General features: G+C 40.9%; 2 protein-coding genes across 2 annotated transcripts in view; one reads left to right on the top strand and one right to left on the bottom strand.

The window, feature by feature from the left end:
* Positions 1-5,901, bottom strand: part of COL4A3 (collagen type IV alpha 3 chain) — a 57,846-nt gene extending 51,945 nt beyond the window's left edge. Inside the window, exon 1 of the mRNA XM_071566721.1 lies at positions 5,748-5,901. Within this exon, the coding sequence (XP_071422822.1) occupies positions 5,748-5,831 (84 nt within the window). The 5' untranslated portion in view covers positions 5,832-5,901. The remainder of the gene's footprint in view (positions 1-5,747) is intronic.
* Positions 5,902-6,055: 154 nt separating this feature from the next.
* Positions 6,056-13,156, top strand: part of COL4A4 (collagen type IV alpha 4 chain) — a 66,359-nt gene continuing 59,258 nt past the window's right edge. The window contains exons 1-3 of the mRNA XM_071566748.1: positions 6,056-6,140; positions 9,979-10,164; positions 11,721-11,760. Of these exons, the coding sequence (XP_071422849.1) occupies positions 10,109-10,164; positions 11,721-11,760 (96 nt within the window). The 5' untranslated portion in view covers positions 6,056-6,140; positions 9,979-10,108. The remainder of the gene's footprint in view (positions 6,141-9,978; positions 10,165-11,720; positions 11,761-13,156) is intronic.

The following is a 13,156-nucleotide window of genomic DNA, read 5'->3' as shown; positions in this document are numbered from 1 at the left end:
GAAATACTTTAATTCAGAGAAAAGCAAACACACTGAGTTTCCACAAACTCAAATCATTTTTGAGCTCTGTAGTGATGACCACTAAGGCCTATGTTGTAGAAGTTGCCTAAAGTGACTCAGTATCTATGTAAGTAGAGCTGGTATATTATGTGCAGTTTTGGAAAACTAAGTTGAGGCTCTTGAATGTCTTGTTTGGCAGGGTGGTGGTGGTGAGATATTCCTTTTGGTCTATAAAGAAAAGATAAAGAATTACTCTCTTTAAACAAAAAGAATGATCCTTTTCATTATTGTAAAGCACAGAATATTTTGACACGTTTATAATGACCTAACCCTTACTCTACAAATGATCTAACTGGGGTGGAAGTCACTGTGATGAGGACTATCAGAAATTGAACCAAAGTGTTCCTAGTACATTCAGATGGCTAAAATCTCCACAGACAGACCCAGAAATGCCATCTCTGTGGGCTCCTTCTCCTGGCCTTGAATAGGACATGGGCAAAACAGAAATAAATATTCTTCTTTTCCCCTAGGAAAAAAAGCTTAAGCTGTTCAGGCCACAGAATTTTGTTTTGTGTAGAGAACTCTTAAGGGTCTTTAATCAGCTTATTCATCCGTGTTCTTCCTTTGTAACAGTCACCTTAAAAGAGCAATCTAATAATGAATACACACAATTTAACTAGTGAATTTTTCCTTACCTACCAGAATATAATTAGCATTACATGACACCATTTGTATTTTTTCCCAGCTGTTGAGTGTGGGAATGGTATTCACTATACTTTTTGTCTCGTCAGGCCTGTATATTTGTATATTCATAAAATTCCTGGTGTGCATCTTCTGTTAAGTGGAGCAAATAGCAATTAAAGCAACAGTAGCTTGTTTAGAGAAAGCTTATTGCACATGCTTTGGTTTCTCCTTATTTGAAAAGCTCTGTGATTTCACAGATTAAAAAAAAAACAAAAACAAACAACCAAAACACAAAAAACTAAAAGATCACTTTTTCTTGCAGCTTGCTCCAAAATGACATGTGGAAAAATGCAGTGTAAAGCTCTAGCTAAAAAGCCTTCACTAAACCAGGCAAAATGAAAAATCTGTAAAGCCATGAGACTTGTACCCTATCACAAAATTGCCAAGACAAATAATGCAAATGGAACTAAAAACATACTAGGCGTGACAAAATGGACCTTCTTCTGTGTGAGTATGAGGGACTGGGGCCATAAACAGTTAAGAAAAAAGCCTTTTTGTATTTCACCTTTCCCCTGGGCTCCTGTAATCCATGCCAACATACTGAACCTTCTAGTATTACTCTGTTAAGCGGTAGGGTGAGAATGTGACAGTAAAACAGATGACCGGACATCCCATACTAGTTGCACTTAATAGCAAAGGATTTTGTTTCAAAGACATGTTATGATAAATCAGCTCTAGGTATTGCAGAAGAGACTGCTAGCAGAGATCACAAAATAAAATGGTTATACCTTTATGAAATGTAAAATAATGAGGAAAGAACCAGTGTTTGCCTGCCCACCTTAACAATTTCAGTGACATTATTCCACCAGCAAATAACCTGCATTATAGATTTTTGCATGAATATGTATTTCCCTTGTACATTTGCTAGAAAAGGCTATATACATCTAGTGTTCAATTTTCACAGGTGTTTACTAAGGTCACCTAAGAAGGTTCATCTTCCTTCAGGCGTATAACACAGCATACACACAGGCACATTTCACATTTCTTGGCCATCAGAGCAGGCCTCCACGTGCTGTTAAGACAGCAGAACTCCTTTAATTTTGATGTACAAACTTTAGGGCAGTGCTAATTTACTCTAACTCCTTTGGCTCAGAAGGAAAGCCTTGCTCGGCAGTGCTCTGACATTGGCCTGTTTCCCTATGAAGGCAATGACTGAATTACAGCTGATTACAGAGGCAATCAGGATGGGAACAGCCTAGTACAAGTTGGGCCCAATTATCAGAGTAACACTCTCCTTGACTTCAGAGGTGAGATCACTTTAACCAAACCAAAGAGAGCACTTCACAAAGGACCTGTTTTTCTAACATGCTCAGTGAACTCTTTTGTGTATTCAGGTGCACATCTTCCCTTCTCAGCTGCCTCGTGCAACAAAGAACCTGGGTGCTTCCAAAGGCTGGCAGAGGAGGAACATTCCCACTGTGACATGTGGTTCCTTCAACACTTTGATTCCTAGTTAAACTAAGCAATTCAGCCTGAATCCCATTCTTACCAGCCTTGCAGATGGTCATGCTGAGCTAGAACACTACTTTTTTCTTCCAGAGCCATGTATTAAGACCTATTTGTGATAGTGATATTGATTGTATATAATTAAGAAAAAGTACTGCTTAGGGAAGGAAAGACTAGTTTGTAAGTACTGGCATGCAAATTCTAACATTTTGAAGAAATGAAATTAATTGTGTAATACAAACACTTGCATCTAGTCACAGACAACAGGCGGGAGAAAGGGCATGCAAAAAAAAATGTTCCCAAACCTTATAGTCACCTAGTTTGTTATCTCCCCTCCTGTACCAGCAGCACATGATGAGAAATATGAAGTGTAGTGATGGAGACAAATACAGAACAAGGAGTACTTAATTTTATCCCATGAGATAACTAAACACTGCAACAGTATTTACAATACTAATTAAAAAGTTGTAGTAACATGAGGTTCAGCTAATTTACAGTCAAGGAATCTTGCCCTAGTAGAAACTCTCTTTTATCCTGTTCTGAACAAATACCAACATGATGCCATCACAGAAATGATCAATGCCACTAAGTAGCAGTATTGATTCAGTACTAACGAACTTAACTAAGGTATTTTTCTTATTAGTGTCATTCAAAACAGCAAATTTCGGGGAACATTTTTAGATTAGTGCTTAATTTCAAGATATACAAGAAGTATATAAACAGGACAGGACACAGGAGAATTAATTGAATTGTTGATGTGCACCAACTCCAGCCGCAGTTAAACAAAATGAAACAATGAAACAACAAATCCTTTTTTTTTTTCTGAAAAGAAGTGATGAATAAGAAGGACTTTGTACCCTGTGAAAACATATCAGTGATGATGGTTATTATTATTATTTATTTAAATAAACAGTGGAAAAAATCTGAAGAATTATAAAACCAGTATTTGAAGTGAAGGAATACATCAAATGAGCTGAAAAGCCTTTGACATGGGAAGATGCTACTTCTGCTGAGTTTTCAGAAGATTAGAGCATGCCACTGGCCAGGAATGCAGATAATAATACTCCCTAGCAGGTGCCAGAAAGTTCAGCCTCCTCAGGGCAGGGAAGTCTGGACTCTGTGAAGAGTTGTGAGGACCAAAATTTGCTGTATAAACAGCAGCAGGCATAAATCAATCATTTTCTTTCTTGCCTTCAGGAATAAACTGCACTTAAAATTTTCTATGTTGAAACATTTTTTAATTGATGGAAACAGCAAAAGTATTGATTGCTGGTCAAACATCAATTTATGTTCATATGAAAGTGTAGCTTGACTTTAAAACATAAATAATACCTATATCTTTTCAATTAACAGTTTAGCCAAGATGCAATGATTTATTCATCAGTCATTTCATGTGAATTACATTAGCCACTAATATTCAATTAGTTTAGATAAAACTGATTTTTTACAAGTTCTTGTTTGTTCCATCACCTAGAACATTTTGTTAGATTAGACTTCCTCTTTTGCAAACATCATCATTTTCATAAAAGAATAGAAATTATGACAACTGGATCTTAAACTGATCTCAGTTGGCTGTTGCAAGCCTAGTTCGAACTAAGCTCAGACATTTGAGATCTGCTGAATTTTTAGAGCACCACTGAATCAATATCTTGTGTTCAGACTTTGCTTAAATGGCAAGATTTCTGTAGAAGACACTTCCTACCATCCCAAATCCTGTCTTCGAGACCTAAGTGTAAATGAGGATCCAGCAGCAACAGTGCTCTAGAAAACTGATACCTCAGAGCTTCATGATTTACCTTAAGCAGAAAAGTTGCTCATGAACTGTGGTACACAAGTCTGTGAAACAGGCAAATATTCCAGGATCACACTGAGGTTGATGAAAATGGGTTGAAATGCTTTTCTGGGACATATATGGGGTCTTACTTGCCAATACACCTCCTTTTCTCTTCCTTTGTAGACAAAAACATGAGAAAGGATGACAAGATTAATACAGGCAGAAGAGACGCTTAGAGAGTGTGTGTGTGACGGGAGGGGGAAGGCATTTCTGGAACACAGCCTGCACTCACTGACTGCCAGCCAGAAGCACATATGAGGATGTCCAGGGCAATAAGGGCAACGCATGGGAGGTACCAGCAGAGGAGGAGAAGAATTGAACTAAACCCAGCAAACTGGGTAGAAGAGAGAGACAGGTCTTTAGTTTATTCATCTTCCACATCTTGCTTTACAGTAAACATCTGATCCAAGCAGAGCCTGAAAAACTCTGCAGAAAACACATACTTTGCAAATATATCCAGTACCTCTGTTCTACATAAGAACTAAGAGGTATTTTAATTCTATTACAAACACAACAATTACATCTTTGTTAAATGACTAAACAAAACAGCAAATTAGAGTGCCATAAAAAAACAGACACATATTGGGTGAGGTGCTTATCCTGTTTCCAGACACTTTACCCAGAATGGGTGAGCAAAAGAGCTGCATTAATTTAGAAGAAACATTACTAATTAGTCTGCTTCAGATCATTATAGCAGAATAGGGCTCTGGTTTAGCAACAGCAAAGTAGATCACATTTTTTTCCTTACAAAGGTGAACTTCAAAATGTTTTGATAGACAGTAAAGGATTTTGATGTACTATGTTAGAGGTTTACTAACACATGCAAGGCAAACTTAACACTGGTGACTATACCGGGAGAAAGAGAACGAGAAATTTACCAAAACCAGCGGTTCTGTGTGTTTGAAGTCGCTCAGAAATTTACTAAAACTGTCAGTTTTCTGTTTGGCAGCTCTCAAACGCTGAAAGCCACGCTGGCCCATGTACCCTCACAGTGGACTGCTCTTCTCCCAGCTGGGAATGCACCACCTCATTCTTACAACCAGACACAGGAGAGAGGAACAGTTAAGACTACAACATGATCTAGAAGAATTTATTGACCCAACGATGATGCACACTCATTTTTTAACCTGAAAGACAGTCTGTAAAATCAGTTTGTCGTGAAGGTGGCACAGGTGGTCCAGACAGTCAGTGCCGCTCCGGGAGTGTTTACCTCGGAGACCACCCGCACCCAGCACCGCTCCGTCCTCGCCACCCACATGCCCCGGGCCGGCAGGACGGACCTCCGCGGCTGCTTTTCTTGCTGTGCCCCCATTCCCTGCCGGGAGCCCCTCGGCGGGGAGGGCGGGAAGCTCCCGTGAGACCAGCAGGGCCGCGGTGCGCTGTGCGGGGCTCCCCGCCCTTCCCCATCCCCAGGCCCATGCCCATCCCCATCGCCGCCGGGCAGCGGTGAGCAGGTAGCGGCGCGCAGGTGGCGGCGCCCCGCAGCTGGGCGAGGAGCACCACGCCTCACCTCCCACCTCCCCGCACCTTGCCCTGTCCGAGAGCGCGTACCTGGCGCGGGGGAGGCGCATCCTCTTAAACAGACACCTTTCCTTTCTCGCCAGGGGCCAACACAGCGCGGGGAGAGCGGGACCCGCGGGCTGAGCCCCGCTCTGCCCCAGGTGCCCCCGCGGGACCCCCGCGCCGCCGCCCCGTCCGGCGCTCACTCTCGCTCCTCACTCACCTCCGCCGCGGCGGCGCGGCCCGGCCAGAGCAGGGCGAGCAGCAGCACCGGCGCCAGGCGGCCCGAGCAGCCCCCGCCGGCCATCCCCGCCTCGGCGCTGCTTGCGCGGAGTCCCGGGGCGCTCCGACTCTGCCCCCCGCCCGCCCTCCCGCGGGTTTTGGCCTGGGGGCTCCTGCTTCGCACCCGCGTCGGCGCTCGCAGCGCCCCGGGGTGGGGAGGGGACAGGGGCCGGGGCTGGCCAGGGCGGGGCCACCTCCTCCTCCCCTCTTCTCTTCCCCGCTGCGCCTCCTGCCTTGGGCTCCGCTGGCAGCCGCTGGCCGTCCGTCCATCTGTCCGTCCTCAACGGGCATGGAGTGAGCGAGGTGTCGGGGGCTTTCCCGCCTGGGAGCCGAGGTGAGTGCGGAGGGCGGCGGCACCTGGCGCTTCTCGGGAGGGGGCGGGCAGCGCGCTGAGGGGCAACCCGATCCCGGGCCAGCTGCAGGTGTGCCAGGGAGCCGGGCTGGCTCCGTCCTCCACCCGCGCCGCCGGGAGGGCGCAGGTGGCGGGCACCGCCCAAGCGGCCGTGGGGACGGGGATGGGGACCGGGACGAGGATGGGGAGCGGGACCCGCCCGGGCCAGCCCCGAGCGCAGCTCGAGCAAGGCACGGCTCGCCCGGAGCGGGGTGGGCTGGCGAGCCCCGGCGGAGAGAAGGGGTCTCTGAAAGTGGGGTCGAGGCGGCACCGGGATGGGCCGGCGGCAGCCGGGTCCGCAGCGTCATCCCACCCCTGCAGGGGTGCTCCGGGGCGAGTGTTATCCTTTCGGCTACGCTTTTCTCTCCCTCAAACGTTTTTTTAATGAGTCAGCGGAGACCAAGAAGTCCCAGAAGGGACACAATGCTGCCCCACTGTAAGTGGAAATCAGAGAGAAGTGTTTCTTTCCAGGCTTTCCGTATAGTTTAGTATGATATAAAGCTTTTGTGAATGGAATTGGGATTTGTGAAGTGTTGGCGATGTGTGAAGTTTATCACATTTATCCTATTGACGTAAGTAGTGCATAGTCAAGGTAAAAATCTCAGCAAATAAAGTGCTGTTCTGACATGGTGCAAACTTAGAAAGTATGTTGGCAGTTCCAGCCACAGCAGCCTTACCTTCTCTGTAGCGCTCATGGATGCTGTACAGGAATCTGATATTACAGGTTTTATTAAGGACTAGAAGTGATACAGAAAAAGCAACAGTATAACATATATCTATATATAACTCTAGGAGTACCCGTGAAATGCAAACCTAAAGGCTTTCATAAAAGCTAAAAGAGCAGAAAGCTGACCACAGAGCTACGTAAAACAGCTTTGTATACACGCATGGAGTAGAGCTGGATCTCCTTCCAGTAGACAGTCTTGTCAGCCCCCCATGAAATCTGCTGTGAAAGCTCGTTAGTAGAGGTTACTTTCCCCTAAAGTTTGGTACTACCAGTAAGAACACACCTCTGTGAGAGCAGAACACCATGGTCAGTGTCAAAGATCTTGTACACAGAACAATGTTAACAACTTGGCTCTAAAATATCCAGCATCTGTGAGAGCAGGCTGACATAGACAGCAAGGTGTAGAGAGAAAGGAGGGGAAAACCCCTGTTTTCAAGCCAGATTGATGATGACCATGTAGAAGAAATAGTATTTTAGGGATAAAACCACTAAATGACACATTTTGTCAGATTTCTACATCTGTTGACTTTAACCGTGTTACATTTTTAGATAAGACAAAAAATGAGGTCTACAGTTGTTTATAAGCCAAAAGCACTTATAAATTGTAAGCATCTAAATCCAGAACTGGAATTCAATATTAGAAAACCTAGTGTTAGACAGACGGTAGCAGACATTTACACAAAAGTGAAAACAAAGGTTCAGGGTTCTGTGAGACAATGAGGTCAGAGACTACTGTGGAAGAGAGTGGTCAGTCCTCAGAAATGATGCATGACTGTCGCTGAGTTGAGAAGGTAGCACTCAAAAGGAGAGCTCCTGAATACGAGGTCAACAATTATAGTGAGAAACAGAAGAAAGCAGGCAGACCGCTGTTAGGGGCAATAAATGAACTCATGGAGAATATTGAGTGAATTAAACATTGCTCTAATAAAGAGATAGTGAGTCAATTTTCAAATTATGAAAACCCTGTGAGGAAATTCTATCTTCTTTTGAATTAAGTAAATATTCTATTGGGGTAACTGTTGTGATTGCTTCAAAATATAAAACATGAGATCAATATATCACATCAATCTAAATAACACTTTGTAGTCCTTGTATTATTGTATTAGCTACTGAGCACTTCAACTTGTTTGGAAAATGATGGGCCTTTGATAGCCATGAAAAAATAACAAGCAGAGAAGTGCAAGTCTTTCACTCATGCACTAAGTATTATTTCAAACTGTGTCAGTGGGTTGGATCAAAGTGGATTTAATTTGAAAATAAAATTTCATTGCTAATACAAAGCAAACATACCAAATATAATTTCCTTCTTAATTTTCAGAAGCTGTTTGGATAATTAAATAATGAGATGGATAGAGGGCAACAGGAACACATTTCTACAAGGTCTAACACTTTATGACTGGCTTGGATTTTCCATTTGAGGCAATCCATTCCTGCAGTATTGTATTGCCTCATGATTTTACATACATTGTTTATATTTTTAATGTAAAAAACCAGTGAAGTAGGAATGCTAGTGGAATACTATTTTATTATTAGGGATGCTGTTATTTTTTCTTTTCTTACAGATGGAGAACTGGGGCACAGAAAGAGACTAAGAATTTGGCAGATGAATGGAGTACTGTACAATACATGTAGAGTGTGATCTTGCAGCATGGGTTGGCTGCCTTTAGGCTATTTATTCATCAGTCATTGCACAGTAGCTTGCAAAGTCTCTTCTTCATACTGTGGGATTTGGATATACTGTGCATACACACAGGAGTCAATATTATTTAGAGATTAGTTCTGGTTAGAAAGATGTCACACTATCCAAATAATAGAAAGCAAAACAGTAATGTTTCAGGAACTGTACACTCATTTGTTTAACAAAGCAAACACAGTTGTCACTTGAACAGATATCAGAGAGCGGCCAGTTTGCTGCAGTTCACAACCTTGCTCCCTTCTCAGAAACTGATTGTCTTTGCTTCCTCAGGAGACTTCTCAAAGGAAGTGAACTCCTGTCTATTCACTCTAGTCAGTGTTCAGACTCCTCAAAACTACCTCCCCACATTTGGAAGACTAAAAACCAGAAGCCTGTGATAATCTGTGCTAACCTCTTAAGCCTCTTAAACTCTCACTTTGAAATAACCAGTGTGAATCTTTTGCCAGATGTGCCTTATTACAAAGGATTACAGCTTTTTTTTTCTTTTTGGGGGGATATAAAGATATGCACAAGCTGGCCATTACTCTGGACTTGTGAAGTTGAGCTCACAAAAAGGTTGAAACAACACATTGGTGCATAAACCTGCACATATGCTGCTGGATTTCAACCATAGGTCACAGAGGCACTGTGTAGTTAATTTATGTATGCAAAATTTGACTGTGTGGGACTTTAGAGGCCACTGGTCAGTCCTGCATGTAGGACTGGCAGCTTCCTAAATCCTGGCAAAAGCTGTGGATAAAATGTACTAAAAATAAAGCAAAAAACCTCTAGGTAATGTTTCCAATGGTTGTCATCTATCCATGCATATGGGTAGAACTCTTGAGCTGAAAATGCATATGGCTTACTCTGCATTCAGAGTAGTCCTCCTTTGCTCAAATGCTCACAGACTGGTCCGGCCCAGTTTGCAAGTGATACTGGTGCTAATTCTGGTCTTGAAACTATAGCATATATTTTCTTGACTTTTTTTTTTAAGTTCATTTTGTTTTTTACTCTTGATGAGTGTTGCATCTTTTGTTTTAATGCCTTTAAGAAAAATGGTGGCTATGGTAGCTTTTTAAGAAATGATGATGCAAGATGTTCTTTGTTCATTATTTTAAATACTGAATGAAGACTATCTCTTTTCTAGGCTGAAAGCTTGTACCCTTTTTTATATTGATCTGTAGTCTGTAATTATTTAATATGGTCACCTTGAAATAGTTAGTTGCTGATAAAATAAAATGCAGTCTGAATAGGAATAACATAATGTAGTGCCAACACAAAGATGTGTAGTGTGACACATACAAATGATGAAGACTTATTTTAGGTTATCCAGTAAATATTCATGTTTGTATATTGGATGTATATTTTAATATAAACAGGTTCAGAGCGGAAAACCACAACGGTATGGAACAGTGTTTATAGACCATCCACAAACAGAAGGAAAGAGAAGACCTGGTGTTTAAAGAGGGAAAAAAAAGTGCTGCATATACAGATCCTCAATCAGCGTGAATGGCATTAACAAAGGATTCATTTGAACGGATTAAGTGGCTTATTACAGCTGCCTGGTGAGTTTTACAGATCACTAAATTTTTTAACCAGACTCACTGAGATATATTCTTAGCTATCAATTTAATAGTAATAAAAAAATCAGCAGTTAAATAATTTGTAGACTGTCATAAAGTTGATAAGCCTAGGTGATAATTTATTGTATTTGAGCTTGCTTGCTGATCTGTAAGTTTATACCATTTAAATTTCAGGCTCTAGACTTTTTAAACAGTAGGAAACAGGAACTATAATTCTGAGTCTGTTTTAAGAAGAAAGATGTCCCTACATTCTAGTAATGAACATGTTTGGAGAAGAAGAAGTAATGACCAACTGAAGTGTGTAGGTCTGTCCCAGAATAGTTTGTTGTGTTAATATGCCTCTCCTCTCTCCAGTGTTTTTTCCACATTTATTTGGGTTGTGCAAACCCAGACTGCTTGTTATTCAGGTGTTCCCCACCGTAGCAGCCTTCTTGCCCAGCCATCTCTCTGAGGTAGCTCTTTTATCTTCATTATTTGTGGCTGACTTACCTCTTACAGTCTCTGCTGATTTGAGTCCATGGTAGGAAAGGTCTGCCTGGCTTCAGGAGGCAGGGATTTTGAAATGACAGGGAATCAGGCAAACACATTCTTGCTGTGTATGACTGGAAAGAAGGGAGGCTGCAGCACCATATATCAAGAACAGCACCACCAAATTTCTATTTCACTTTTGCAAGGCTTCATTAAAACTTGCTGTTTTCTTAAGTGAAAAATAACTCATACCTGGCCAGCTTTGATATGGGGAGTGTTTACAGAGACTGCCTGAAAGTTCAGAAGGTGAGAAGCAAAAATGGGCTTAAATTAGTAATGATCACAGAACAAACCAATGCTATTATCTGCTACCTGGTTGAAGTGTTTCTATGAAGTCAAATCCTTTCTACACAAACCTACTTGATACAATAAAGGATGAACGACTGGCATGCATAAGATTTCTCCACCATTTACTGCTGCACCTGAACATCTGGACATCTCACATTGTTTGATTGGTGCTTTGTTTCTTATTTAGCAAGGGACAATATGCGCTTCTCTCTTCAGCTGCTACTAATGATTTGCCTAAATATTTTGTTTCAGTAAAATCTGTATATTTGAAAGCAATTAGTAGGCAACATAAGTGTAAAAAGTATATGGAGTAAATGTAGATAAATGGCTAAAACATGTAAAAATTTTCAGTATTGAATTTATCAGTATATATCAGTGCATATACAGGTTATATTATTTCCAGTTTGAATCGATGAATAATTAATAATCAGAGAGAGTAATCAATTTGCTGGTACAGTTCTCAGTTCTCGAAAGAGTTGACCATATGACTAACTTAGACAAAATATATTTTGATCTCAGGATTTGAAATCATATATTTGAGATACATAGCATGTGCTGACTATTTCTTGATGGTGTGTATCCCTTATAAAAATACTATATAATCACCCCAAACAGAACTTAATCATATCTACACACTCCTCATTTTCTAGACACTAAATTTTTGTGAAGGTTTGATATTGCAAGTTTCATTTTAACTTTGTTTTCTTCTTCTTTTAAATCAGGTGGCTGCTGATTGCTTTTTCAGCACAAAGAGTTGATGGGGTAAGTGACATTGATGTTTTCTTTAGAAAGGGGAGAGATAGGATGCTACGGTTCAAACAAGTAACACTATATGGACCAAAATCTATAGTTCTATAGATTCTATAGTGTGGGAAAACTGTAGCTTTTCTTTCAGTATTTCTGCAGTTCTAGCTTTCCTTTCTGTGCCTGTTGCTCAGCCTAACTATTTTGTAATTTTCTCCTTTGGATTCTCCTAAATTCTAATTCTGGCATCTTTAGATGCTTTTGGAAAGCTGCATGTTAAAAAATCTCTCTTGTGCACTAAGTCTGTCTCCTTCCTCATGAAGTGCCTGTGATGGCTCTGCATTATGACACATGTCACTCCAGCTTTCCAGCTCTGCTCTGTATGTTAGCCTAGATTTTAAACTGGCTTCCCTGGGCATTCCCATCTCTCTGAAGCCAAAATTGCACTTACAATATATTTATTTTCCTCTTTGTACTGGCCTTCATATCAACCTTATGTTTGCAATGTCCTTGCTGAAACTTCCTTCCAGTCCATTCTATTTGATTTTTTCAAATATTTAAAAGCACTTTTTTTGTTATTTTATATTCCTAAAGTCATCCCTTTTTAGTTGAAAATGGAAATTCTTTTTTTAAATAAATATGTTCAATTAGAATAAAGAGTAACAGCTTACATGTTATTGGAAGCTTGCATTCCATTGGCATTCCAGGAGTGGCAAGTTTTTAATAACTAGAGACTAGTGTGGGGTAGGTTAGTATTTTCCTGAGAAATCCAGTGTGGGAAAGAGAAGTAGTCTGTGAGAGAGACCATCATACCCTCTTGTTCAGGAGTTTAGGAGTTCCAGATAATCTAAAAATGTTATAGATAGAAAGAACAAAATTTCCCCCCCTTATCTAATATTTGTCAGCGTTTTTCTCCTTGAAACACTGAAGTATGAACCTATAGTGTTTCTGTTGAGTATTAAAACCAGTAACAAAACAATGTTGACCTTGATAATAACGAAAATCCACACTGAGCAAATATTTTTGTTATCGCTATTTATTTGTTTTCCTACATTATTTTTAAATCTTTTAACTCCTTATGCTGAAAAAATGATGGCATTTATTGGACATTTCAACCATCTATGTGAGTTTATAAGTGCATATGGTGTGTATAATTGGTATATGTTTGTTACTACATTTGGGTAAATAGAAAAGAATTATGAAACTGTGTTCACTTACCACACAATAAATCTGCTGAATTTATGTTTCCTAGTGTTTTAGCTTCTCCTTGAATATGCTTTCTTTACTCTGTGCACTTTGATGAAACAAAGTAATCACCTCTTTGCTATTAAGAGGACAATGACAGAAATTTTTAATACAACAAATAAGTAAAAGAATAGTAGGCAATACATAATTACACCATGCACATACTTCT

The sequence above is a fragment of the Pithys albifrons genome, chromosome 11, assembly GCF_047495875.1.
Source record: "Pithys albifrons albifrons isolate INPA30051 chromosome 11, PitAlb_v1, whole genome shotgun sequence".
Classification (NCBI taxonomy): Eukaryota; Metazoa; Chordata; class Aves; order Passeriformes; family Thamnophilidae; genus Pithys; species Pithys albifrons.
This window is presented reverse-complemented; position numbering and strand designations above follow the sequence as displayed.